General features: G+C 55.8%; 2 protein-coding genes and 1 pseudogene across 2 annotated transcripts in view; 2 read left to right on the plus strand and 1 right to left on the minus strand.

Annotated features, from left to right (window-relative positions):
* The window catches only part of PPP5C (protein phosphatase 5 catalytic subunit), a 43,766-nt gene extending 38,259 nt beyond the window's left edge, over positions 1-5,507 (plus strand). Inside the window, exons 8-13 of the mRNA XM_010377437.1 lie at positions 1,533-1,675; positions 1,808-1,895; positions 2,826-2,866; positions 2,971-3,149; positions 4,697-4,778; positions 4,939-5,507. Of these exons, the coding sequence (XP_010375739.1) occupies positions 1,533-1,675; positions 1,808-1,895; positions 2,826-2,866; positions 2,971-3,149; positions 4,697-4,778; positions 4,939-5,001 (596 nt within the window). The 3' untranslated portion in view covers positions 5,002-5,507. The remainder of the gene's footprint in view (positions 1-1,532; positions 1,676-1,807; positions 1,896-2,825; positions 2,867-2,970; positions 3,150-4,696; positions 4,779-4,938) is intronic.
* A 4,973-nt stretch (positions 5,508-10,480) lies between these two features.
* Positions 10,481-11,004, plus strand: LOC104673412 (annotated as a pseudogene).
* A 7,627-nt stretch (positions 11,005-18,631) lies between these two features.
* CCDC8 (coiled-coil domain containing 8) lies at positions 18,632-21,968 on the minus strand. Its single transcript, XM_010377435.2, has one exon. It carries the CDS (start codon positions 21,121-21,123, stop codon positions 19,492-19,494), a length of 1,632 nt encoding a protein of 543 aa, XP_010375737.2. The 5' UTR covers positions 21,124-21,968; the 3' UTR covers positions 18,632-19,491.
* Positions 21,969-23,682: the final 1,714 nt, after the last annotated feature.

Genomic DNA, 23,682 nt, shown 5'->3' on the forward strand with positions numbered 1-23,682 from the left:
CTGAGGTCAGGAATTCAAGACCAGCCTGTCCAATGTGGTGAAACCCCGTCTCTACTAAAAATGCAAAATTAGCCGGGCATGGTGGCGCACGCCTGTAATCCCAGCTACCTGGGAGGCTGAGGCAGGAGAATCGCTTGAACCCGGGAGGCACATGTTGCAGTGAGCTGAGATCACGCCACTGCACTCCATTCTGGGTGATAGAATGAGACTCAGTCTTTAAAAAAAAAAAAAGCCAGGCATGGTGGCACTGTGCACCTGTAGTCCTAGCTTCTTGGGTGGCCAAAGTGGGAGAATTGCTTGGGTCCAGGAGTGTGAGGCTGCAGTGAGCCATGATCACACCACTGCACTCCAGCATGGGGAACAGAGTGAGAACCTGTCTCTTTGAAAAAAAAAACAAAAAAAATGAAATTTGAAGTAGAGCCCAGAGTATTTGCTGGAGGAACAGACACAGGTGTGTGATACAGAGGGAACAAAAGGGGCCCTCTAGGGTTTTAGCCAGAGCATCTGGAGGACTGTGGCTGCCAGTGACAAAGACGGGGAGACGTAGAGCAGGGTGTGGCCAGGAGCTGAGGAGCTCCCCTTTGGAAGTGGCTGTGAGACTCAGGAGACATGGAATGTGGGTGAGGTTCCGAGGGGTGTTGAAAATATAAGTTTCTTGGTGTCCACATGAGATTAGACAAGAGGAGTTCACCAGGATGTGAGGGCCACACAGGGGAGGCCCTGCCCATGGCAGGGTTGGGGTGAGTTGGGAGGGGAGTGATAGGCTGGGGCGAAGCCTGCATGCCTATGTCCCTGGGCTCACAGGGTTCATGCAGCAGTGCCCAGCACAGGGCCATAGCTCAGGAAGCCCCTACTGTGGGCCTCGTTGCAGGAGGCAACAAGCACTCAGGCCAAGGAGTTGGACAAGCAGAGTCTGAGCAGATGCGAGACTGGGCAGCCTTCTCCTTGCCCCCAAGCTCTGGAAGGGAAGAAGGAGGCCAGGTGCTTCTGTCTGAGACAGAAGGATGGAGCTCAGCGTGGGCTGGGCTGGGGCACATGCTCTGCGGATGGGCCTACTTTTTGTTTTTGAGACAGGGTCTTGCTCTGTTGCCCAGGCTGGAGTGCAGTAGCATGAGCATAGCTCACTGCAGCCTCTGCTTCGTGGACTCAAGTGATCCTCTGGCCTCAGCCTCCCAAGTAGCTGGCACTACAGGCACGCACCACCATGCCCAGCTAATTTCTAAAATTGTTTTGTAGAGAGGTTTCAGTATATCGCCCAGGCTGGTCTCAAATTGCTGGGCTCAAGCAGTTCTTCTGCCTTGGCCTCCCAAAGTGCTGGAATTATAGGCATGAGCCACAGTGCCTAGCCATGGACCTACTTTTTGTCAAGATTCCACCCTTGGTACCTCCAATCTGGAAGGCACCACAGTGGGAGGCGTGAAGCCCACGGGGGCAGGGGACACACGCACAGTTCTGGGCCTTGAGGGTGCCTGGCTGGAGGAAACTGATGTACCTGGAGGCTGAGCTTTCTCTTCTGTCCCCGTGTTTTCCAGGCAACCACGAGACAGACAACATGAACCAGATCTACGGTTTTGAGGGTGAGGTGAAGGCCAAGTACACAGCCCAGATGTACGAGCTCTTCAGCGAGGTGTTCGAGTGGCTCCCGTTGGCCCAGTGCATCAACGGCAAAGTGCTGGTGAGGATGGCGTGAGCCCTGAGTGTGGGTTCCCCGCCCAGCCACACCTGGGCAGATGTGTGCTGGTGAAGGAAGTCGGGGCCTGTGGGTGGCTGGCACCTTCCCTCACAGCGGCATCCCCCAACTCCCCAGATCATGCACGGAGGCCTGTTCAGTGAAGATGGCGTCACCCTGGATGACATCCGGAAAATCGAGCGAAATCGACAACCCCCAGATTCAGGTGAGCGGGGTGGGGCCGGGTGTCTCCAGCAGAAAGGGGCAACCTGGGTTCAGATCTGCCCTGCAAGCCAGCCCTGCCTCAGAGGATGGGCTTTGTGCCCTTGCAAGGAACAGCGGGTCTAAGCCTCAGTTTCCTCACCTGTGACTTGGGCCAATGCACCTCCTTCATGGGGTTGTGATGGCGAGCACAGTCATGACCGTGGTGCAGGGTGAGGGCACGGTGACCCCTGAGCACGCCTGTCCTTATTTGTGAGTTCAGTTGCGGACCCCTGGAGGGATGGTGGCAGGCACCATCCTGTCCTGGTGGCAGGCACACCTCAGAGAGTTCACGCACCGGTGCACACGCACATGCACACTGTAAGTGCTGCAGAGGACATGGATTGGGTGGGCCCATTCTGTGTGGTTGGGAAGGCCTCTCCAGGGAGGCGAGGTTTGAGCTGACACTGCAAGAAGCAGAGGCGTCTGGAGAGCATATTCCAGGCTCGAGGAGGGGTCCCAAGGCAGGGAGAAGTTGGCGAGCATGCAGGGCTGTGCTTTGAGGGCTGACATTGGACATGGGGTTCACTGGGCCCAAATCCTGTGGCACCTTACAGGCCTCAGTGAGGACTTTGTTCCTAGGGCAGTGCGGAGCTGCCAAAGGCTTTGAGCAGGGAGACAGCCTGATCTGAATAGTGGCGTTGAAAGCTCTGTCCGGCTTTGGGGCCATCGGGGTTGAGTGGGGTGTGGAGGGCAGATCAGCAGAGCGGGAGGGGGTGGCTCAGAATCACAGTCACCTGTCCTGAATGTCCATGTCCGTGCTGGATGTCCCCTGCCCAGTCTCCACCCAGGCTGTGCCATGGGGTGGGCACCTGGCCGGGCCAGGAGGTGGCCTGTGAGTGACCACCCCCGGGGAGGTGGACAGGTTCCTAATGTTTTCCTCACTGCCCACCAGGTCCCATGTGTGACCTGCTCTGGTCAGATCCACAGCCGCAGGTGAGTCTGGGGTGGGGTGCAGGGCCGGTGGGTGTGGGCTGTGGGCAGCAGGTGGAGGCAAACAGTCACCCTGAACCCCGTCTCTCCCATCTGCCCACCCTCAGAACGGGCGCTCGGTCAGCAAGCGGGGCGTGAGCTGTCAGTTTGGGCCTGACGTCACCAAGGCCTTCTTGGAAGAGAACAACCTGGACTACATCATCCGCAGCCACGAGGTCAAGGCCGAGGGCTATGAGGTGGCTCACGGAGGCCGATGTGTCACCGTCTTCTCTGCCCCCAACTACTGGTATGTCTTTGCCTTTCCTGCCCAGGGCCTCTGCCAAGCCATGGGTTTTTGTCTTGGCTTTGTTTTGCCTTTTTATGATGGAACATTTCAAAGACAGGCAAGAGCAGATAAAAGAGCATGACGAACACCCCCGTGAGCATCACCCACTTCTGCAGCACCAGCGGGACCAGCCTGCGGGCACTGACCAGCTGCCCCGTGTTACAGCAAGCCCCAGGCACTTTACCTTCCTCCCATTGATTGCCCAGCACGTTTCAGAAGGAAAGGGGTCTTTTTCTTTTTTTTTTTTTTTGAGACAGAGTCTTGCTCAGTCGCCCAGGCTGAAGTGCAGTGGCGCAATCTCCACTCACTGCAAGCTCCGCCTCCCGGGTTTACGCCATTCTCCTGCCTCGGCCTCCCGTGTAGCTGGGACTACAGGCGCCCACCACCTCGCCCGGCTAATTTTTGTATTTTTAGTAGAGACGGGGTTTCACCGTGTTAGCCAGGATGGTCTCCATCTCCTGACCTCGTGATCCGCCTGTCTCGGCCTCCCAAAGTGCTGGGATTACAGGTGTGAGCCACCGCGCCCGACCAGGGTCTTTTTCTTAACCACAATATCATGTTCACACTTTTAAAAAGGAGTGCTGGCTGGTCACGGTGGCTCACGCCTATAATCCCAGCACTTTGGAAGGCCGAAGCGGGCAGATCACCTGAGGTTAGGAGTTCGAGACCAGCCTGGCCAACATGGTGAAACCCCCGTCTCTACTAAAAATACAAAAAGTAGCCAGGCGTGGTGGTGCACACCTGTAATCCCAGCTACTCGGGAGGCTGAGGCAGGAGAATTGCTTGAACCTGGGAGGTGGAGGTTGCAGTGAGCTAAGATCACGCCACCGTACTCTAGCCTGGGCAGGAGTAAGACTCCATCTCAAAACACACACACACGAAGGAGTGCTGATCCCTTGCCCTCACCCGAATCCTGCCAAGTTCTCTTTCTCCTGGTCTCTCCTAAGTGTCTTTTCCAGCTGACTTCTTCCAGACAGGACCCAAACAAGGCCCACATTTTCTGTCTCTTTGCCTATGAGTTCCCTGTCTCTTCCCCACCCCCATCATTTATTTGTTGAAGAATAGGCTTCTTCAACAAATTCTTCTTCAACAAGAATAGGCCTGCTGTAGAGTCACCTGTGTCCTGGACTAGGCTGACTGCATCCCCGTGGTGCCGTGTGACACGTTCCTCTGTTCCCTGCGTCTCCGGGTGGGCAAAGCTAGAGGCGTGGTCAGATTCCTAGTGGGGTCTGGCGAGCATCCACTTCCGTGAGCTACGCCCTGCCCCTCCCTGCTCCCGCTTCCCCCACTCCCACCCTCTTTTCCCATCCTCATCCCCCTGCCCTTCCCATTCTTTCCCCTTGGATTCCTGTCTTTCCCGTCCCTGTCTCTCTGTTCATCTGTGTCTGTCGTGGCTTTGTCCCTCCCTCTCCCTCTCTCTGTCCCTTCTTGCCCAGCCCTTCCTTGTCTTAACCCTCCAGCCCTGCCCAGCCCTGACCACCCTGTGCACTCTGCTCCTGTCCCTGCAGCGACCAGATGGGGAACAAAGCCTCCTACATCCACCTCCAGGGCTCCGACCTACGGCCTCAGTTCCACCAGTTCACAGCAGTGGTGAGTCACCCCTCAGGGCCCCCGCCCTTCCCATCCTGGCCTGGGGACAAAGAGGCTGAGACCCTGGTAAGGGACGGGGATAGGTTCCGCCGGTGGGTACTCTGGGTGCTCAGGGGCTCCGTTGTGACTTCTGTCCATCCCACCTGCCCCGGCCCCACAGCCTCATCCCAACGTCAAGCCCATGGCCTACGCCAACACGCTGCTGCAGCTAGGAATGATGTAAGGCGAAGGGCGGGGCGGCCTGCACCCCAGGGCCCCTCCACTCCCACCGGACCCCGGCCCTGGGCCAGGGGCAGAGCAGGCCCCGCCCCAGGGCAACGTTGGACCCCCTTTTACTTTGTAAAGTTTGTATTTATTCCCCTTTAGGTTTGCAGAGGGGGTAGGGGCAGAGTCAGGGGCTGGCCAGAGGGTCTGCTCCCTGGACAGAGAGGAAGGAGGTGGAGCAGCTGGGGCTGGGGGCACAGCCCGGGCATTCTGTGGGGAGGCAGTCCTCGGGGTGGGGTGGGGCTGAGTGGCTGCCCTGCCCCCCTCGTTTGCATGGCTCCTCCCCCACTCAAGCAATAGGGCCCTGCCATAGGAAGACCCCCAGAGAGAGGGTTAGCAGGGGGGCCTCGCCTGCGCCTCCCCTTCTGTAGCCCCATGGTGGGGCTAGGCTGGGGCTCACCCCCCTCCCCAGCTATTTTATGTCTGTAATTAAATATGTTAAAATAAAGTCATTATCGGAAGTCAGCTTGTCTCTGGATGGTGGAGCCGCAGGAGCTGCCTGCATCACTGCCTGCCTGCTGAGGAGATCCGGAGGGTGGGGAGGCCACGAAGTCCCACTGGCCAGGCCCACCCAGCTCTGCGCTGACAGCTCAAGTGGCCGCTGCCTCTGTCCAGCACCGTGGGCTCCGGGGGAGAGTTCTGTCACCTGGGTAGGGCCGATGAGGCCAGCACTGAGTGGAGCAGAGAGGAAGCTGAAGAAGCTCCTCACCCTTTGCTGGCTCCAGCAACAAGCGTGACAGTGCCGCTCCCTGCTCCCTGCTCAGGGTAGGCCCAGCAGTGGGCCTAGCACGATGAGGCAGGCGTCTCCAGTCATTGAGAGAGACCAAGAGGACCCTTGTCTCACTCCCAGGTGGCTCTTAGTCACGGTTAACGCTGGATCCCATTCAGGCTGCCCCGTTAGGCCTCGGTCCTCCAGAGAGATTGTGTTTCCAAGTTTGAGCTCCTCTGGACTCAGCTTTCTCCGGTGATAAGTGGCACTGGGGGATGGTCTAGAGCAAATGACTCCTGCAGGGCCGAGTCCAGGAGCGTTGGGCCCTTTGGAGGCCTCCCAGGCAGACATGAGGCATCTGCCGTCCTGATTGCGCGTAGGTGCTGGGGAGGCGTTCTCTAAGGCCCATCAGCCTGGCAGTGAGTGCACCGCCCTCTGGGGGCAGGTGCGCCGGGCTCCGGAAGCCAAGTACACATGGCTTCGGGAAAACAGGCCTGAGGCCCAGGTTGCCATTGCCATTCATTTCCCTGGGAAAGACAAAAGCAGCCACCATGGTTGTCGGGAGGGCACGTCAGACCTGATGGGAGTCTCGGACTCACTGGGTGTCGGGGTTCCCTGCTGCTGCAGTTCAGGAGGTCTCCCGGGACCCAGAGCAGCCATTATCCTCACAGTTAGGGTCCATTACAGTGAAAAGATGGGGGTGAGAATGAGCGGAGGGAAGAGGCGGGCGTGAGTGTCCTGCTGCCCTCTCCTGTGGAGTCGTGTGGACGGCGCTCATTTTCCCCGTGTGGATGCGACAGCATACTGGAGTGTGGTCACCTAGGGAAGCTCACCCAGGCCTCTGCATCCAGGGTTTTCTTCAGGGGTTGGTCATGGGGACTGCTCACCCCACATGGTTGACTGTAGCCTCCAGAGAGACCCACGGCCCCCGCCCTAAATCACATCCTTAGCATAGACTGTCCACTGTGGCCCAGGGCCCCAGATAAAAGAGATGTTTCTATGAGGGAGGACATGCCACAGGCTCCCAGGTGACCTCCAGGAGCCAGCCTTTTTTTTTTTTTTTTTTTTTATTATACTTTAAGTTCTAGGGTACATGTGCATAACGTGCAGGTTTGTTACATATGTATACTTGTGCCATGTTGGTGTGCTGCACCCATCAACTCGTCATTTACATCAGGTATAACTCCCAGTGCAATCCCTCCCCCCCGTCCCCTCCCCATGATAGGCCCCGGTGTGTGATGTTCCCCTTCCCGAGTCCAAGTGATCTCATTGTTCAGTTCCCACGTATGAGTGAGAACATGCGGTGTTTGGTTTTCTGTTCTTGCGATAGTTTGCTGAGAATGATGAGCCAGCCTTTTCTTTAGTCAAGGCTACTCCTGTGCTGCACAGCTGCATAGCAAACACCCTAACCCTCACCGGCTTAAACAATGAACGCCTTGCTGTCTTCCTCAGTTCTGTGATTGGCTGGGCTTGGCTGTGCAGGGCGCACCTGAGGGCTGCGGCATTTGTGGTTAGGGGGCATTTGGGGCTGGAGGCATCTGAAGACTCGCCCGGCTGGACTCCATGGGGGCTGACTCCCGTGACTGCAGTTGCTGTGGGCCGTTAGCTGGGCCGGCACTGGGGCGCCTGCGTGTGGCCTTCATGTGGCCTGAGCTGCTCTCAATGTGGCAGCTGGGTCCCTCATGGGAGCATTCAATGTTTATATTTAAATCAACCAACTGCATTCCAGCTGTAGCACTTGCCTCAGCAATGTCCTGCCTCACATTCAATTGTCTCTTTCATTTCCTTCAATCTGCAACGTTTCCCCAGCCCCTTTGTCTTTGACATGGACGTTTGTGACGATCACCCTCCTCCCCCTCCCCGAGACTGAAGAATGCTCCCTGTCCGGCCGCCGTCTCCTCCCCGCCGGGTGTGGCTGGGCTCTCCAGTGGGAGCACCGCGGAGGGGACACAGCAGAGGCCCCATGCTTGTGATGTACGTTGCGGATCATTTCCCCCCATTCTGTCCTTTTTTGTTAAATGGTGGTGAAAAGCACATAACATAAACTGTACCACCTTAACCATGTGAAAGTCTATATCCCAGACTGTCTTTTATCTTTAGACTTCACTTGTGGTTTGTTGCCACGGTACAAGTTTATTTTTATGAAGCCAAATGTATCAGTATTTCTTTAATTGTGCTGGCGTGGGAGTCGGTACTTCTCCCTACACCCGGGTTTCAGGGAAGTTCCCTCGGGTTTCTTCTTTATGTCAAGATCTCCAGTCTATTTGGAGTTCCTTCTTGTATGTGATATGAGGAATGGGTCTAATTTTATCTTTTTCCAAGTGGCTATTGGAGGAAGTTTTTAAACGAGAAGAGAAATTCAGAAGATGCTGCAAGAGATGGGGTCTTTACGGCGACCAATGTCTTGGTAAAGTCAGAACAAAGAGACTCAGGCACACCCACCAGAAGGACCAGAACTTTGAGCAGATCAACGCCACAGAGCTGGGCTCAGGGAAACGGAAAGGATATGGGAGGGAGCGAAAGCATTTAATGGGGGAAGGTCTGGGTAAGCCAATAACGTTTTGGGGAATCAAGGGGGATAAATACACGTGAGTAGGGCTCTGAACTTAGAGGCAATGAATTTAACAAAAAAGAAACAGTAACTTCCAAAAGGGAGTATGACCGAGAGACACCCATAGAGGCAGGTGATGAACATCCAGGGCTGGCCGGGCACAGGGGCTCACGCCTGTGATCCCAGCACTTGGGAAGGCAGAGGCATATGGATCGCTTGAGCACAGGAGTCTGCTGAAGTAGGGGACACCTTACAGTTTGGATCAGGGTCATCAAGCTGGGGACGTGCCAGGCACACGGAGGTGGGGGAGATGCTGGGGGCAGGTGTGGACACTAAGCAATGGTGTCGGAGGCTGCTGGGGAGTCTCAGGGTCTGGCAGGAGCAGATGTGAACTTCCAGGAGTCGTGGACATGAGTTAGGGGTCCAAAGAAGCCTCACCACCGACCAAGGAAGCTGTGAAGTAAAGACCAGAGAACCTGGGGGAGGATGGACCAGGATGGACCCAGGCATCCACCCAGCTGGATGGAGCAGAGACTCCAAGGCAGGAAGGACCTGAGTTCTGTCTCCCTGTCGTTCTCTTGGTCCCTTTCACGCTGTCTTCCCCGGCCCTCATCTGTCAATGGCCATGATTAGGTCACAGACCCAAGCTCTGGCCACCAGGGCAGGCAGAGAGATGACCTAACGTCCATAGCACCAGTGGGGGGGAGGGCCTGCCTCCCACCTATGGGGGGTGTCAGTTGCTTGGCAGCCAGAGGGACAGGCCACCACCCCACCCCTCCTTGCCAGCACCACACCTGGCAGATGGAGGAACTGGGCCGATGGTTCCCTCTGCCCACACCCTCCTGTGGCTCTCATCTCCAGGGTCCAGCAGATGTGGGGAGCCAGGTTGAGGAATTTGGACACTGGAAAACGTGTGGAAGCAGTGAAAACCTGAAGGGACCAGGAGGGGCAGGGTGGACACCCATTTCAGGATAAGTCGAGGAGCAGCAGGGTGATTCTCCACGCCTGGCCCCTTGGCTCTGTTCTAACAGTTTACACGCATTAACATTTCATTCCAACTCAGACACTTTTCAGATGCCCAGTTTGCAGATAAGCAAGTTGAAGTACAGAGAGGTTAAGTTACATACTCAGAGTCACACAGCCAGCAAGTGGCAGAACGGGACTTGAGCACCAGCTGACTGGCTGCAGAGTCTGTGCCCTGAACCAGTTTGCAGTAGCATTGAGCGCTTTACGTGTCAGGCGGTTTACAGGCACTTAGGGTCTTTGCAACCGCCCTTTGATGCCAAATGCTAAAATAATATCTGGGGAAAAGCTTTTGACCCCTTTTAGCAAACAAAAATTTTATGATGGCAAGAATTTATCCTGCCTGGTTAATCTGATTTTTCCATTTTTAGTACATGGATGGTCCCTAACCTTACCCCTGAACAGAATCACGACTTTCCCCAGAGCTGTGCAGCTCTCAAGGCTTTTTTTTTTTTTTTTTTTTTTTTTTTTCCTGAGATGGAGTCTGGCTCTGTCGCCCAGACTGGAGTGCAGTGGCGCGACCTCGGCTCACTGAAGCCTCTGCCTCCCGGGTTCAAGCCTCCTGAGTAGCTGGGACTACAGGCGTGCGCCACCACGCCCAGCTAATTTTTGTATTTTTAGTAGAGATGGGGTTTCACCATGTTGGTCAGGCTGGTCTCGAACTCCGGACCTCACGTGATCTGCCCGCCTCGACTGCCCAAAGTGCTGGGATTACAGGCGTGAGTCACCACGCCCGGCCTCAAAGCATTTTTGTTAGCGGTCTTTTTAAGATTTCTCCACCGGGCGGGGTGGATCACGCCTGTAATCCCAGCACTTTGGGAGACCGAGGCGGGCGGATCAGAGGTCAGGAGTTTAACACTAGCCTGGCCAACATGGTGAAACCCCGTCTCTACTAAAAATACAAAAAAAATTAGCTGGGCGTGGTGGCACGTGCCTGTAATCCCAGCTACTCAGGAAGCTGAGGCAGAATTGCTTGAACCGGGACCCAGGAGGCGGAGGTTGCAGTGAGCCGAGATCGCTCCACTGTATTCCAGCCTGGGCTACAGAGCGAGACTCCGTCTCAAAAAAAGAAAATTCTCGCTTTTGCGGGTGGCGGCGAGCGCGGAGAGGACGCCATGAAGGCTTCAGGCACCCTACGAGAGTAGACCCACAAGGTGGTGGGTCGCTGCCTGCCCACCCCCAAATGCCACACACCGCCCCTCTACCGCATGCGAATCTTTGCGCCTAATCCTGTCGTCGCCAAGTCCCGCTTCTGGTACTTCGTATCTCAGTTAAAGAAGATGAAGTCTTCAGGGGAGACTGTCTACTGTGGGCAGGTGTTTGAGAAGTCCCCACTGCGGGTGAAGAACTTCGGCATCTGGCTGCTCTGTGACTCCCGGAGCGGCACCCACAACACGTAAGGGGAATACCGGAAGCTGACCACTGCGGGCGCTGTCGCCCAGTGCTACCGAGACGCGGGCGCCCGGCACCGCACCCGGGCCCGCTCCATTCAGATCATGAAGGTGGGGGAGATCGTAGCCAGCAAGTGCCGTCGGCCAGCTGTCAAGCAGTTCCACGACTCCAAGATCAAGTTCCCGCTGCCTCGCCGGGTCCTGCGCCGTCAGCACAAGCCACGCTTCACCACCAAGAGGCCCAACACCTTCTTCTAGGTTCAGGGCCTTCGCCCGGGTGTGCCCCAAATAAACTCAGAAACGTCCCGGTGGGGAAAAAAAAAATTCTCTTGGAACTGTTCTGTGACTGTCAACTGCATGGCGCTAGGGGGCGCTGCAGCACCACGGTGTTTTATAGTCATTACAACACTTCTCCAGCAGATGGCGGCAAAGTGTTGGGGAAAGAGGGTGCCCTTTTGCCAATCCACATATATTTTTCTGATTTTCATTTGTATGGTATGCAAACATTTTCAATTCTCAAAATTTGGTCTCAGCTACCATTCTAACTATTTGAGGCTTACGCTTCTCTGTTTCCCGTCCACTCTGGGCCGAAGTCTTCCTGTCAGTGAAACAGGGATGTTTAAAGGAGTTTTCTTGGGGCCCCTTTCCCAGAGCTGTCCTCATGACCCATTTGGGGCAGTTTCTCTCTTGTTGGAGCGTGGAGCTGCTCTTAAGGCCCTGCCTGCTGGATCCTCAAATAACATGGTGGACACTCCCCTCCAGACCTCCTTTGTGGAGCCAGGCTCTCCTCTCTCAACCCCTTGGAGTTCCCACCTCTTCTGGGCCCCAAAGTCCTGTCTCTAACTCAAAGACAGTTAGTTATCTGTGTTCAAATAAAATCACATGGGCCGGGCGCGGTGGCTCACGCCTGTAATCCCAGCACTTTGGGAGGCCAAGGCAGGTGGATCGCTTAAGGCCAGGAGTTCGACACCAGCCTGGCCAACATGGAGAAACCCCGTCTCTATTAAAAATACAAAAATTAGCCTCGCGTGGTGGCGCCTGCCTGTAATCCCAGCTACTCGGGAGGCTGAGGCACGAGAATTGCTTGAACCCGGGAGGCAGAGGGGCAGTGAGCCGAGATCGTGCCTCTGCACTCCAGCCTGGGTGACAGAGCAAGATCCTGTCTCAAAAAGAAAAAAAAAAAAATGTAACCTTTTCTGCACTTGCTCGCTTTATTTTTCAGAGCTCTGATTGCCCCTGGTGCGCTCATTTGTTTCTCAATAGCATGCCGACTTGTCAAGGAGGTTAATAGAGGAAATTGGTGACACGGGCGGGCGTCGCAATCAGGAAGTGCTGAGAGTAGGAAGTCAGGTGGGCTCACGACTAGCAATGCAGGGAGCTGCTCGCTCGTGAGGATTGGAGGAGCCACGTGGAAAACGCTGCTGCCCAGAACCCAGCTGGCTGCGCTGGCCAGGCAGGAGCCCCTGGTTCGCAGCGGTGGCCGTCACTGCTGCTGCTGCCACCACGGCCCAAGTATCCCCTAGATGGCGTCCCCTTCCTCTGGCTTCCTCTCCCATAGCAACAGCAGTCCCTGCAGAGGACTCTGGAGTTGTGGTTGCGGGGTCCTACCCCGCAGGGGGCAGGTGGGCGTGGCGGGGAGAGGCAGTAGAGTCCCTCAAGGTCATCTCTGACCTGTCCCCGAGGTGTTCCCGGCCCCAGCAACTGCTCAGTTATTTGTTGAATACTGACGGTCGATAGAAACCACCCGGACTGGGAAAGGCCGACCCCAGATGCGCCTAGTGGGGAATGTGCTGGAAAAGATAGGCCCCCTGGAGGGAGTGCGCCCAGTGAGTGGAGAAGAGCGTTTGAGATCGAAGGGGTGGCCGCGTAAAGGCCCTGAGGTCTCGCAAGGAAGGGTCCCGGGGCGTCCCAGGCCCTGTTCTAGGTGCAAGAAACAGGAACCTCCTGGAGCGAGCGTGCGGTGGGGATGCAGTGGGTATGCCTCCTAGATGAAGACGAAATCCATGCATTAGGGAGTGAGGCCTGCTGGGGACAAAAGTCTGGCAGGCAGGGCCCCCTAGGAGGGTCGGGGCAGGAGAGGGTTTGCAGTCATCGGAAACGGGGCGGCCTGGAAAACCCTCACTGGGAAGGTGCCAAGTAAGCAAAGACCCGAAGGAGGTGAGGGGGTGCGGCCAGCAGATGCCTGGGGGAAGCGCATGACGCGAGATGCAGGAAGAGCCAGGTTTAAAGCCCCAAGTCAGGGTGTGATAATAGGGGGTTATTAATGTGTGACTACTGCCCCTCCCGTGCCAGGCTTGGTGCTGGCGTAGGGGAGGCAGTGGCGCCAAAGAATACCACCTGCCTCCATGGTGGTCGCTGTCGGGTTGGATTCCCACGTGCCTGGAGTTTAAAAGTGAGGCAGCCTGGAAATGAGCTTGCAGAGTTCGCTGGGGGGCCTGGGGGAGGTTCGGCCGTGTCGACTTTCAGACAGCGGGCCCGGGCGGGGATCTGGATCCTGACCCCCGCCGATCCCGGAGCCAGCTCAGAAGACAGGGGCGCCCTAAAACTCCTAGGGATATGACCAGGTGCTGGAGGGAGGGAGAAGTCTGGGTTCCGGGGACAGAAAACGACACTCTCTACCCCCATCCGGTTCCCCAGACCCGGTTTCCACCGAGGCCCCGCCCTCCCCGGCGCAGTCTCCGCCCCTTGCATAAGAGGCCACATCTCCTACATCGAGATATGCAGAGCGCATGTCAACGCGCAGGAGCGGCAGCGCCCCATTTAACCACCAAGAGGCGCTCCAGGGCCGCTGGTAAAAATCGTGCGGGAGGCCGGGCGCGGTGGCTCAAGCCTGTAATCCCAGCACTTTGGGAGGCCGAGACGGGCGGATCACGAGGTCAGGAGATCGAGACCATCCTGGCTAACACGGTGAAACCCCGTCTCTACTAAAAAATACAAAAAACTAGCCGGGCGAAGTGGTGGGCACCTGTAGTCCCAGCTACTCGGGAGGCTGAGGCAGGAGAATGGCATAAACCCAGGAGGCAGAGCTTGTAGTGAGCTGAGATCCGGCCACTGCACTCCAGCCTGGGTGACAGAGCAAGACTCTGTCTCAAAAAAAAAAAAAAAAAAAAAAAAAAAAGATTAAAAAAAAATCGTGCGGGAAGAGATGGCTGGAGGCCAGGAGTTCAAGACCGGCCTGAGCAAAATAGTGACCCACCCTCAACCCCCACTCCCCGCCTCTCGTCTAGACAAAAATAAATATAAATAAACAAACAAACAAACAAACAAATACATATTAAATCGTGCCTGCGATGGTTTTTCCCCAGCACTGGAAGCGCCGAAGTTTTCCCGGGCCTTTCAACGCTAGACTGCAGAAAGTAGCAGGACAGCGGTTCTCAAAGTCAGGTCCTGGACCAGATGCATCAACGTCTCCTGGGAACTAGGTACACATTATCTGGCCCACCTGAGACCTACAGAACCCCTTTGGGCGGGGAGCCCAGAAAGCTGAGTTTTCAAAGGACCCCCCCAGGCACCTGCGATACGGGACCAGCTTGAGAAATGGTCCGGAATCACAGTCTGAGACCCCAGCTCTGAGGTCTGATGGTCTCTAGGATCCCTAAGGTCACAGCTGTCACCCTGGCTGCCCATTGCTGGGAATCACCTGGGAAGCTTTAGGGACTGTTGCTGCCCCAGTGGTGCTCTGCACCATCCCGAGATTCCGAGAGTGGCTCCTATGTGCATGCTGGACAAGGGCTCCGGGCCATTCCAGGGGCAGCCGGGGCGGGGATTGCTACCTTAGGGTCTCTGTCAAGGCCGGCATGTGCAGTCAAGAACTGGCCGCTGCTGATAGGTAGCAGGAATAAGACGAGATGATGTCTCCTAAGGTTGATTTGAGCACGAACACATCACACCCTTTTCAGTACCCTGAGCAATGCTGGAAGGAAAGCTCTGCTATGATCCCCCTTTCCCATGAGGACATGGAGGCACAGAGAGGTCAAGTAACCAGCCCAAGGTCACACAGCTTGCAAGGGGCAGTGCTGGGGGAGCCAGGCAGCCGAGCTCCAAATTTCTCTTCACCCAGTACCCAACCATTTCCTCTTCTCCTGTCACACCCTGTGGGCCTGGGAGGGGGACTCAGAAATCAGAAATCCTTCCACCCCCGTGTCTTTTGTTTGTTTGTTTGTTTGATAGAATCTCGCTCTGTCGCCTAGGCTGGAGTGCAGTGGTGCAATCTCGGCTCACTGCAACCTCCGCCTCCTGGGTTCAAGCAATTCTCATGCCTCAGCCTCCCAGGTAGCTGGGATTACAAGCACCTGCCACCACGCCCAGCTAATTTTTGTATTTATAGTACAGACGGGTTTTCGCCACGTTGGCCAGGCTGGTCTCAAACTCCTGACCTCAAGTGATCTGCCCATCTCGACCCCCCAAAGTGCTGGGATTACAGGAGTGAGCCACTGTACCCAGCCCCTCCACCCCCATGTCTCAGAGTGGCATCCCTCCCCTCCATGGCTGTGTTCTGGAATCACCTGTGGCCTCTTATGTTCCTCTTTGGTGACAATGAGGAGCAGCTGGACTGGTCCAGATGAAGGTGGATTCAGAACCCAATCTCTGGTTTTCCAGGTGGAAACCTTCGTGCATTTGAAACCAAACCCCAGAGGCATCAAGGGACTGACTGGCCCTAGCAGACGCTGTTTCAAAGCCCCTGGGATGAAATCTAATACTGAACACCCTGTTCTGTCTCAGTTACTAGAGGGCTCCCCCCACGTCTGGGGCCTCCCCGAATGCTTGCGGTGGGGATGCTGGGAACAGGAGTTCAGAAAACGTTGTGTTCACTCGAGGGGGAACAAATTTTGACTCAGTGGGGTCAGACTTGCCCAAAGCCTCAAGGCCACCCAGAAAGGCTATGCAAATAAGACCCAGGGATGGCCGGGTATACAAATAAGACTCAGGAGGCTGAGGCATGGGAATCACTTGAACCAGGAGGCAGAGTATACAGTGAGCTGAGATCGTGCCACTGCACTCCAGCCCAGGTGATGGAGACTCTGTCTAAAACAAACCAACCAACCAACCCAGGGAGACGGTGTGAAACTGTTTTTGTTTGTTTTGTTTTGTTTTTTGAGTCAGGGTTTCGCTCTTGTTGCCCAGGTTGGAGTGCAATAGCGCAATCTCAGCTCACCACGACCTCCGCCTCCCGGGTTCAGGCGATTCTTCTCCTACCTCAGCCCTGAGTAGCCGGGATGACAGGCATGCACCATCATGCCCAGCTAATTTTTTGTATTTTTAGAACAGACGGGGTTTCACCATGTTGGCCAGGCTGGTCTCGAACTCCCGACTTCAGGTGATCCACCCACCTCAGCCTCCCAAAATGCTGGGATTACAGGTGTGAGCCCCCGCACCCGGGTGTGAAACTGTTTCTGCAAGCATGTCTGTGACTGACTAGCGTTTGAGTTTCTGTGTGATAACATATGAGTGTGCCCATGTGGCTGAGGGGATCAAAGTGTCCAATGGCATCTAGCAGTGTGTGACGTGTCCTGAGTGGATGAACACGTTGGCATTTGCAAGTACGGCAGTGTTTGCGTGAATGGGTCTGTGGGTGTGTGGGGGTTGCCTTCCCAGAGCACAGTGGATCTGTGTGCCTCTGTGAGTACATGTGTGTGTGCTACACGTGTGTGTCCGTGTCTGTGTCTATGTACGGGCAGGTTAATTATGTCTGTTGGTGAATGTGGTCTGCCAGTGGTGCCTGTGTGTGTACATGTGTCTGTGGTATGTGCTGTGCCTGCGTGCCTGGGTCCGACTGTGCATGTGTATATGTGTGTGTACACACGTGTGTGGCAGTGAGAGGGACTGGCCCAGTGTTGCTTGATGTCTGTGAAATCCGCACAACTCCACGTTAAATCCATCTTGCCACTTGTTTGGGGTCCACACCGCTTTCCTTCTCATAGGCCCCCCGATGTTCCCCGGAGACAGCCCAGAGCTCTGGGTGCTGCAGGGAGGAGGAGCAGAGAGACTCGCTCTGAGTCTTCATTTCCTGCGTTCATGCTGTTTGCTCCTCCCGTCTCCAAATCCCTCCCAGCATCTGTCTCTGCTGTTCCTTTTTACCTTCTGGCTCCTCAGGCAGGCCAGGTCCCCGTGGTCACGTACCTCTGCCCTCTGAGGTGGGCAGCAGCAAAGGACAGCCTCCCTCCCCACCACCAGCCAGAACCTTCCCACCCAGCCTCTCCTCCTCCCTGCACCTGCAAAGCCTCCCCTCCAGGTGAGGTCCACAGCTTGTATTTCTTCCAAAGCCCCCAGGGCCTCACTCTTGCCAGGCTGTGAGCCGTGGACTACACGGCCAAGTATCCACCACCATGCACAAAAGGGCTCTAGCAAGGCCATGCGGCACGCCAGGTAGCAACCACTCCACTCAGAAAAGAGCTGGGGTGGGGTGCGGTGGCTCACTCCCATCATCCCCGTGCTCTCGGAAGCCGAGGCCAGAGGATCCCCTGATCCCAAGAGTGCAAGTGAGCTGCGACTGCACTACTGCACTCCAGCCTGGGTGACAGAGCCAGACACTGCCTTGAAAGAAAGAAAAGACAGAAAGGGAAAGAGAAAGGAGAGAGCGAGAGAGACAGAAAGAAAGAAAAGAGAGAGAGAGAGAGGGAGGGAGGGAGGGAAGGAGGAAGGAAGGGAGGGAGGGAGGGAGGAAGGAAGGAAGGGAGGGAGGGAGGGAGGAAGGAAAATAGGAAGGAAGGGAGGGAGGGAGAAAGAAAGAAAAAGAAAGAGAAAGACGAAGGAAGGAAGGGAGGGAGGGGAGGGGAGGGGAAGGAGGGAAAGGAGGGGAAGGAAGGGAGGGAGGGAGGAGCGTGGAAGAGAGAAAAACAAAAGGAGGGTGGTGGGATACAATTCTTTACTTTCCAGAGAAAAAAAGTAAGAAACTTAGGCCAGGCCTGCAACCAGTTAGGAAGACAGACTGGCCCCTGGACCTCCATGAACTCCCTTTTCTCCTGCCCTCAGCAAGGCTAGAGTGTGATCATTTGCTGTTTTTCACTGCTGGTGGTTGTGGGGACACAAGGCAATACAGGGAGAGGCCCCCAGCTTCCTCCCAACCTCCACAGGGCCTTAGCAACCCAATTTCTTCCCAATTACAGGAAGCAGTTGGCCGGGTGCAGTGGCTCATGCCTGTAATCCCAGCACTTTGAGAAGCCGAGGTGGGCAGATCAGTTGAGGTTAGGAGTTCAAGACAGGCTTGGCCAGCATGGTGAAACCCCATCTCTACTAAAAATACAAAAATTAACCAGGTGTGGTGGCACACGCCTGTAGTCCCAGCTACTTGGGAGGCTGAGGGAGGAGAATCACTTGAACCCGGGAGGCGGAGGTTGCAGTGAACCGAGATCGCGCCACCATACTCCAGCCTGGGTGACAGAGACTCCATCTCAAAACAAAAAGCAGCAGCAGCAGCAATTAATGCACAAGCAATTAATGCACAATACACACAGCCTTTTTTTTTTTTTTTTTTTGAGACAGAGTCTCACTCTGTCGCTAGGCTGGAGTGCAATGGTACGATCTCGGCTCACTGTAACCTCCACCTCCCGGATTCAAGAGATTCTCCTGCCTCAGCCTCCCTAGTAGCTGGGACTACAGGCGTGCACCACCAGGCCAGGCTAATTTTTGTATTTTTAGTAGAGACAGGGTTTCACCATGTTGGCCAGAATGGTCTTGATCTTTTGACCTTGTATCCACCCACCTCGGCCTCCCTAAGCGCTGGGATTACAGGGGTGAGCCACCACATCCGGCCAACCACAGCCCCTCTTTTAGGCCTTTTCCTATTGCAATGAGTTTTCAATGTGTCCAGTGGCCGAGTTGCCCAGATGTTTGTGAAGCTTGATGCAAACAGAATTCAGAGCCACACAGGCACCGCTAGCAAATCCACATCTCTGATGCTGAGGGCCCCAGAATCTGTGTTTTGAACGCATTTTTCAGATGCTTTTACTGTACCTTACAACCAAGATCGGGAGAGGTATGCAAACCAAGGGCCCTGTCCCCTCCAAAGCAGCAGAGTCCAGGGGCATGAGGATGGCAAGCGAAGTGACAACATAAACATAAGTGTCTCCATCATCAAGGATGGGAGTGGAATGGACAGGAAGGGCCGGGTCACCCCCAGAGCATTCGTCAGTTGCCAAGTCCAAAGCTAAGAAATCAGTTCATACATTTTTTTTATTTGCATGTTGGCTCGAGTCCTCTTTTTAAGTCCAAGGAGGCAGTCCACGTTAAGTGTGCAGGCAAAACAAGAGACAGGAAAAGCAGGCAATTTCTCCCCTGCCCTCCCGCTCTCCTTTTATCAAGCTGAACACCTTGAGTTGCATTTGAGGAAATTAAAACTATAGGTGACGGAACACCCTTGTATTGAATTCTTTGTTTACATTTTTTGGGTTGCTACAAGGAATCAGTGTGTGAATATATATATATATATATATATATATACACATTTTTTTTTTATCAGGTGGTACGCGTGGTGGCTCACACCTGTCATCCCAGCACTTTGGGAGGCTGAGGCAGGAGGATCACTTGAGGCCAGAAGTTTGAGGCTGCAGTGATCATGCCACTGCACTCCAGCCTGGGCAACAGAGTGAGACCCTGTCTCTAAAAAATGTTTTAAAAATCAATGCATGAGACAAAACTTTAACAAGAGAATAAAGAGGGTTGTAAGGTGGAGATGGGGGCAGCGCTCCAACTCCACTTTCAAGTTCAGAGGCAGAAAGAACAACTTTCTCTCCCAGGCTTGTAGGGAGGGCCCGTGGGCTGTCTCCAGCCCTCGCCTCACAGCTGGTCTTCTTGCTCTCCCTGCTCAGCTTCTGCTCTGGCCTCGGCCCTCAGCACCCTGAGGTTCCTGGCCTCGCCTGCCCTGGGGACTCTCTTGGGCAGGGTTGGCAACCGGGGAGTGTGCCAGAAGGCTCTCCGGTGCTTGCGAAACCACGAAAAGCGTCCAGGGGTCTGGAACCTCACTGTCTTGACCTGTTTCCGGGCCCTGGCTCCTGAAGCTGTTGCTGTGGCCCCTTGGGTAGCTGCGGCTTCAGCTTCCTGGCTACCTGGGGCCCCTGCCCTCTGATTATGTGCAGCCTCTGCCCTTTGGCCAGCCCGGGCCTGTGCCCTCTGATTATCTGCACCCTGGACAGCTGCGGCCCTTTCCCTCTGGTCATGTATGGCCTCTTCCCTTTGATTATCTGTAGCCTCTGACCCCTGGTCAGCCAGGGCCTCTTCCCTCAGGTTATCTGCACCCTGTGGCCTATGGTCAGCTGGGGCCTCGGCCCTCTGATTATCTGCAGCCTCTGCCCCCTGGTCAGCCGGGGCCCCTGACCTCTGATTATCTGCAGCCTCTTCCCTCTGGTTATCTGCAGCCTCTGCCCCCTGGTCAGCTGGGGCCCCTGACCTCTGATTATCTGCAGCCTCTTCCCTCTGGTTATCTGCAGCCTCTGCCCCCTGGTCAGCTGGGGCCCCTGCTCTCTGATTACCTGCAGCCTCTTCCCGCAGGTCAGCTATGGCCTCTTCCCTCTGATTATCTGCAGCCTCTCCCCCCTGATCAGCCTCGATGTCCGCCCCCTGACCTGTGGGCGCTGTCTGCTCCTTCCTGTGGCGCCTAAACGAGGCCCAGTTGATCTTGGGCCTCCATCGCCTAGGGGAGGCCTGCGGGGCACAGACATCTCCCGCATTTTCCACACGATCCCCGGGGCTGGTGCCGGAGGATACCCCTGCGCTCTCCACTGGGGTGGAGGCCAGCCCGGCCTCGCCCACCCCGGGGCCCGCCCTCGGCGCCCAACCCTTCACCCTCCGTTTCAGCTTCCCCCAGGACACCTGGCTGACATACTCCCGCCACCTGTCCGCCTTGGACAGCTGAGGCCCCAGGTTGTCCTCAAACATGGGCACTGGCAGGTTGACGCGGCGGCGGGCAGGCGGCGCGGTGGGCTGCTTCTCCTGTCGCCGGAGAAATGCCTCGACCAGTTCCTCATCATCCTCGCTCTCCACGTCGCTTCCCAGGAACTTGCTGCCCAGGTAGCTGACGGGCATTTTGCGCACCTTCTTGCTCCGCCGCGGGCCCTGGCGGCTCTTGTCTCTGGAGGTCTCGAAGTCGCTGAACTCGCTGTCGCTGGCGTTGCTGCTGTCATACGTGCCCACGACCAGCCGGAGCGTAGGAGTCACCATCTGCTGCACTCTCCTCCTCACTCGGGGCTCCTTGGGCTTTTTGGGGGGCTGGGGCGGGTGCGGGGTGCTCTTCTCGATGATGCGGGCCACGTCCTCCAGGGTGCGGCCCTCTTCTTCCAGGAACTGGGTCAGCCGCTCCCGAAATTCTGCTTCCTTGGTGGCAGGCTTAGAGATAACTCTCCAGACGCCCCCGGCCAGCCTGACCTCCCGGGGAATGAGCAAATAGTCGACGTCCTCCCCGATCTGCAGCATCCCCACCGTGGAGTCCTCCTCCTTGCGGAACACCTTGCCGATCTTCTTAAATGTTCCCACGGGCTTTAGGGCTTCCACGAGGACGTCCAAATCCACATCTTTGCAGACATCGGGGACGCTCCAAAGAATGAGGCAGTCGGGGGACGGGAGGAAGCCCCAGGGGAACCAGCCCCCCACGTGGCTTTTCTCGAGAGTCTTTAAGATCTCCAGGGTGATATCTGCGGTGAGGGAGCAAGGAGCCCCAACAAACGACTGTAGCCCTTAGTCTTGAGAGAGGGACTGGATGGGGGGAGTCCCAGCAACGCTGACCGCAGAGTCTCAACTCCCCAGCCAGGGACAAGCCAACGCCTCCAATCTCTTCTCCTGCAACAAGTCCAGTCTTGACCAAGTCCAGCTCCTCCACCAAGGACTTGGGAGAATCAATTTCCAGGATGCCTACGTGAGCCGGGGGCGAGGTCAGTCCCAAGGTTCAAGGCCCACTCCAAGCTGGAAACGTGGTGTCCCAGCTCCAAGTTGGGCCGCGCGGGCTGCCAGCGATTCTTCCTGCCCCAGGCCCCGGGGACGCGGTTGGAACTTGGGAGAGGACTTCGCAGACAAAGACGGTCCAGTCGAGGCTATTCAATATGGCGGAGGCGCTGAGAGGCCTCAGCCCGGCCCCCCAGTAGGGTCCCCCGCCCCCAGGCAGGCCGCCACCCAGCTCCAAGCTGACCTTGACGCGCCGCAGCCTGCCAGCCCGCGCGCTTAGGGCTCTGCACGGTGGAGCGCAACAGCAGGAAGTTCCTCCTTGCCCTCCGCCAGAATGAGGCCCACCTTCCCCCGTCTCATCTTACACTCCCAGACTCTGGAAGACTGACAGGGGGGCTGTCCACTCCCTTCGGGGCGGCCTCCTTCCCCTCCCCCACAGGGGTGTGGCCGCGCCTCGGGCCTAGCTGGGCCCATTGCTTCCCAGCGAAGCGGCGGTGGCCCACGTCAGCACCTTTGCTGAAAGGCAGCGGTTCCCAAACCTGCCATCCGAAATGTGCAAGTTTCCAGCCAAGTCCTGGAGGTGGGTGTGCCAGTGGATTCTACCTTTTGAGAGCCACTGGCACCACAGATTAGCATTTTAAATTCACACGACTCTCCGTACCCGTACACCCAGACGCGTGGGTAGAGAAATGGGTACCGGGATCTTATTGCAACAGTCCCCCTGTGACGCTTGGCAGGAGGTCAGGGCTCTACATATTTTTGAGTGGATGAATAAACCTGAATGTTCATAGCCAGGCGCGGTGGCTCATGCCTGTAATCCCAGCACTTTGGGAGGCCAGGAGTTCGAGACCAGCCTGGCCAACATGGTGAAACCCTCGTCTCTACAAAAAATACAAAAATTAGCCGGGTGTGGTGGTGCGTGTGTGTAGTCCCAGCTACGCGGGAGGCTGAGGCAGGAGAATGGCATGAACCCGGGAGGTGGAGGTTGCAGAGATGGCGCCACTGCACTCCAGCCTGGGCAACAGAGGGAGACTGTCTCAAAAAAACAAAAGTGCAAAAAAAAAAAAAAAAAAAAAAAAAAACCCACAAATAAACAACAACAAAAAACCCTAAAAGTTCATGAGTAGAGACTGCCTCTATTTTATGGTAGTATCTTACAGTGAAATATTTTGCAACTTTGAAAAAAGAATGAGACGGCTAAGGATAGGCAGGGTTTATGAGACGCTTCCTGTGTAGTAGGCGCCATTCCCAGTGCTTTCTGTGAATGAACTCAGGAAATCCTTGCTATAGCAGGAGACTGGTAGCATGAGTACAACTCCCATTAGACAGCTGAAGAAACTGATGCCCAAGGACATAAAACCACTCTTTCAAGGTCACAGCCAGGGGGAGTGGTTGAGTTTGGATTTGAATCCAGAATAGTCTGCCTCTTGTGCCCAGCAAAGAGTCAAGATGGCCGGGCGGGGGGGCCTCACGCCTGTAATCCCAGCACTTTGGGAGGCCGAGGCAGGCGGATTCCCAGGTCAGGAGATCGAGACCATCCTGGCTAACATGGTGAAACTCCGTCTCTACTAAAAATACAAAAAAATTAGCTGGGTGTGGTGGTATGTGCCTGTAGTCCCAGCTACTCTGGAAGCTGAGGCAGGAGAATCTCTTGAACTGGGAGGCCGAGGTTGCAGTGAGCCGAGATCACACCACTGCACTCCAGCCTGGGCAACAGAGTGAGACTCCGTCTCGGAAAAAAAAAAAAAAAAAAACAGTCAAGATGTGGAGCAATGCTAGTAAGCTCGGCTCTTGAGAGGCAAGTCTACCAGAGCTCCCGGCAGTGGCGAGGCGAGGCGAGTCTGCCGAAGTCCCCAGCCGAGTAAAGCCAAATTCTTCCTTAACCCGGTGTTTGAGGGGTTTTGTCCGAAGCTCGTCCTGCTACAGTACTTGCTACTAGCATTGGTCCACATCTTTGGAAACAGGCATCAAGAGATATGCTGAATAGGCCTCCTTGTTAGGAATCCTCAGAGGCACATGGTAATAAGGCCAGTGCCATCAATCATCTTTTTACAGATGGGGAAACTGAGGCTGGTCTGAAGTTGCACAGCTCCC

Source organism: Rhinopithecus roxellana, chromosome 12 (assembly GCF_007565055.1).
Source record: "Rhinopithecus roxellana isolate Shanxi Qingling chromosome 12, ASM756505v1, whole genome shotgun sequence".
NCBI classification, from domain to species: domain Eukaryota; kingdom Metazoa; phylum Chordata; class Mammalia; order Primates; family Cercopithecidae; genus Rhinopithecus; species Rhinopithecus roxellana.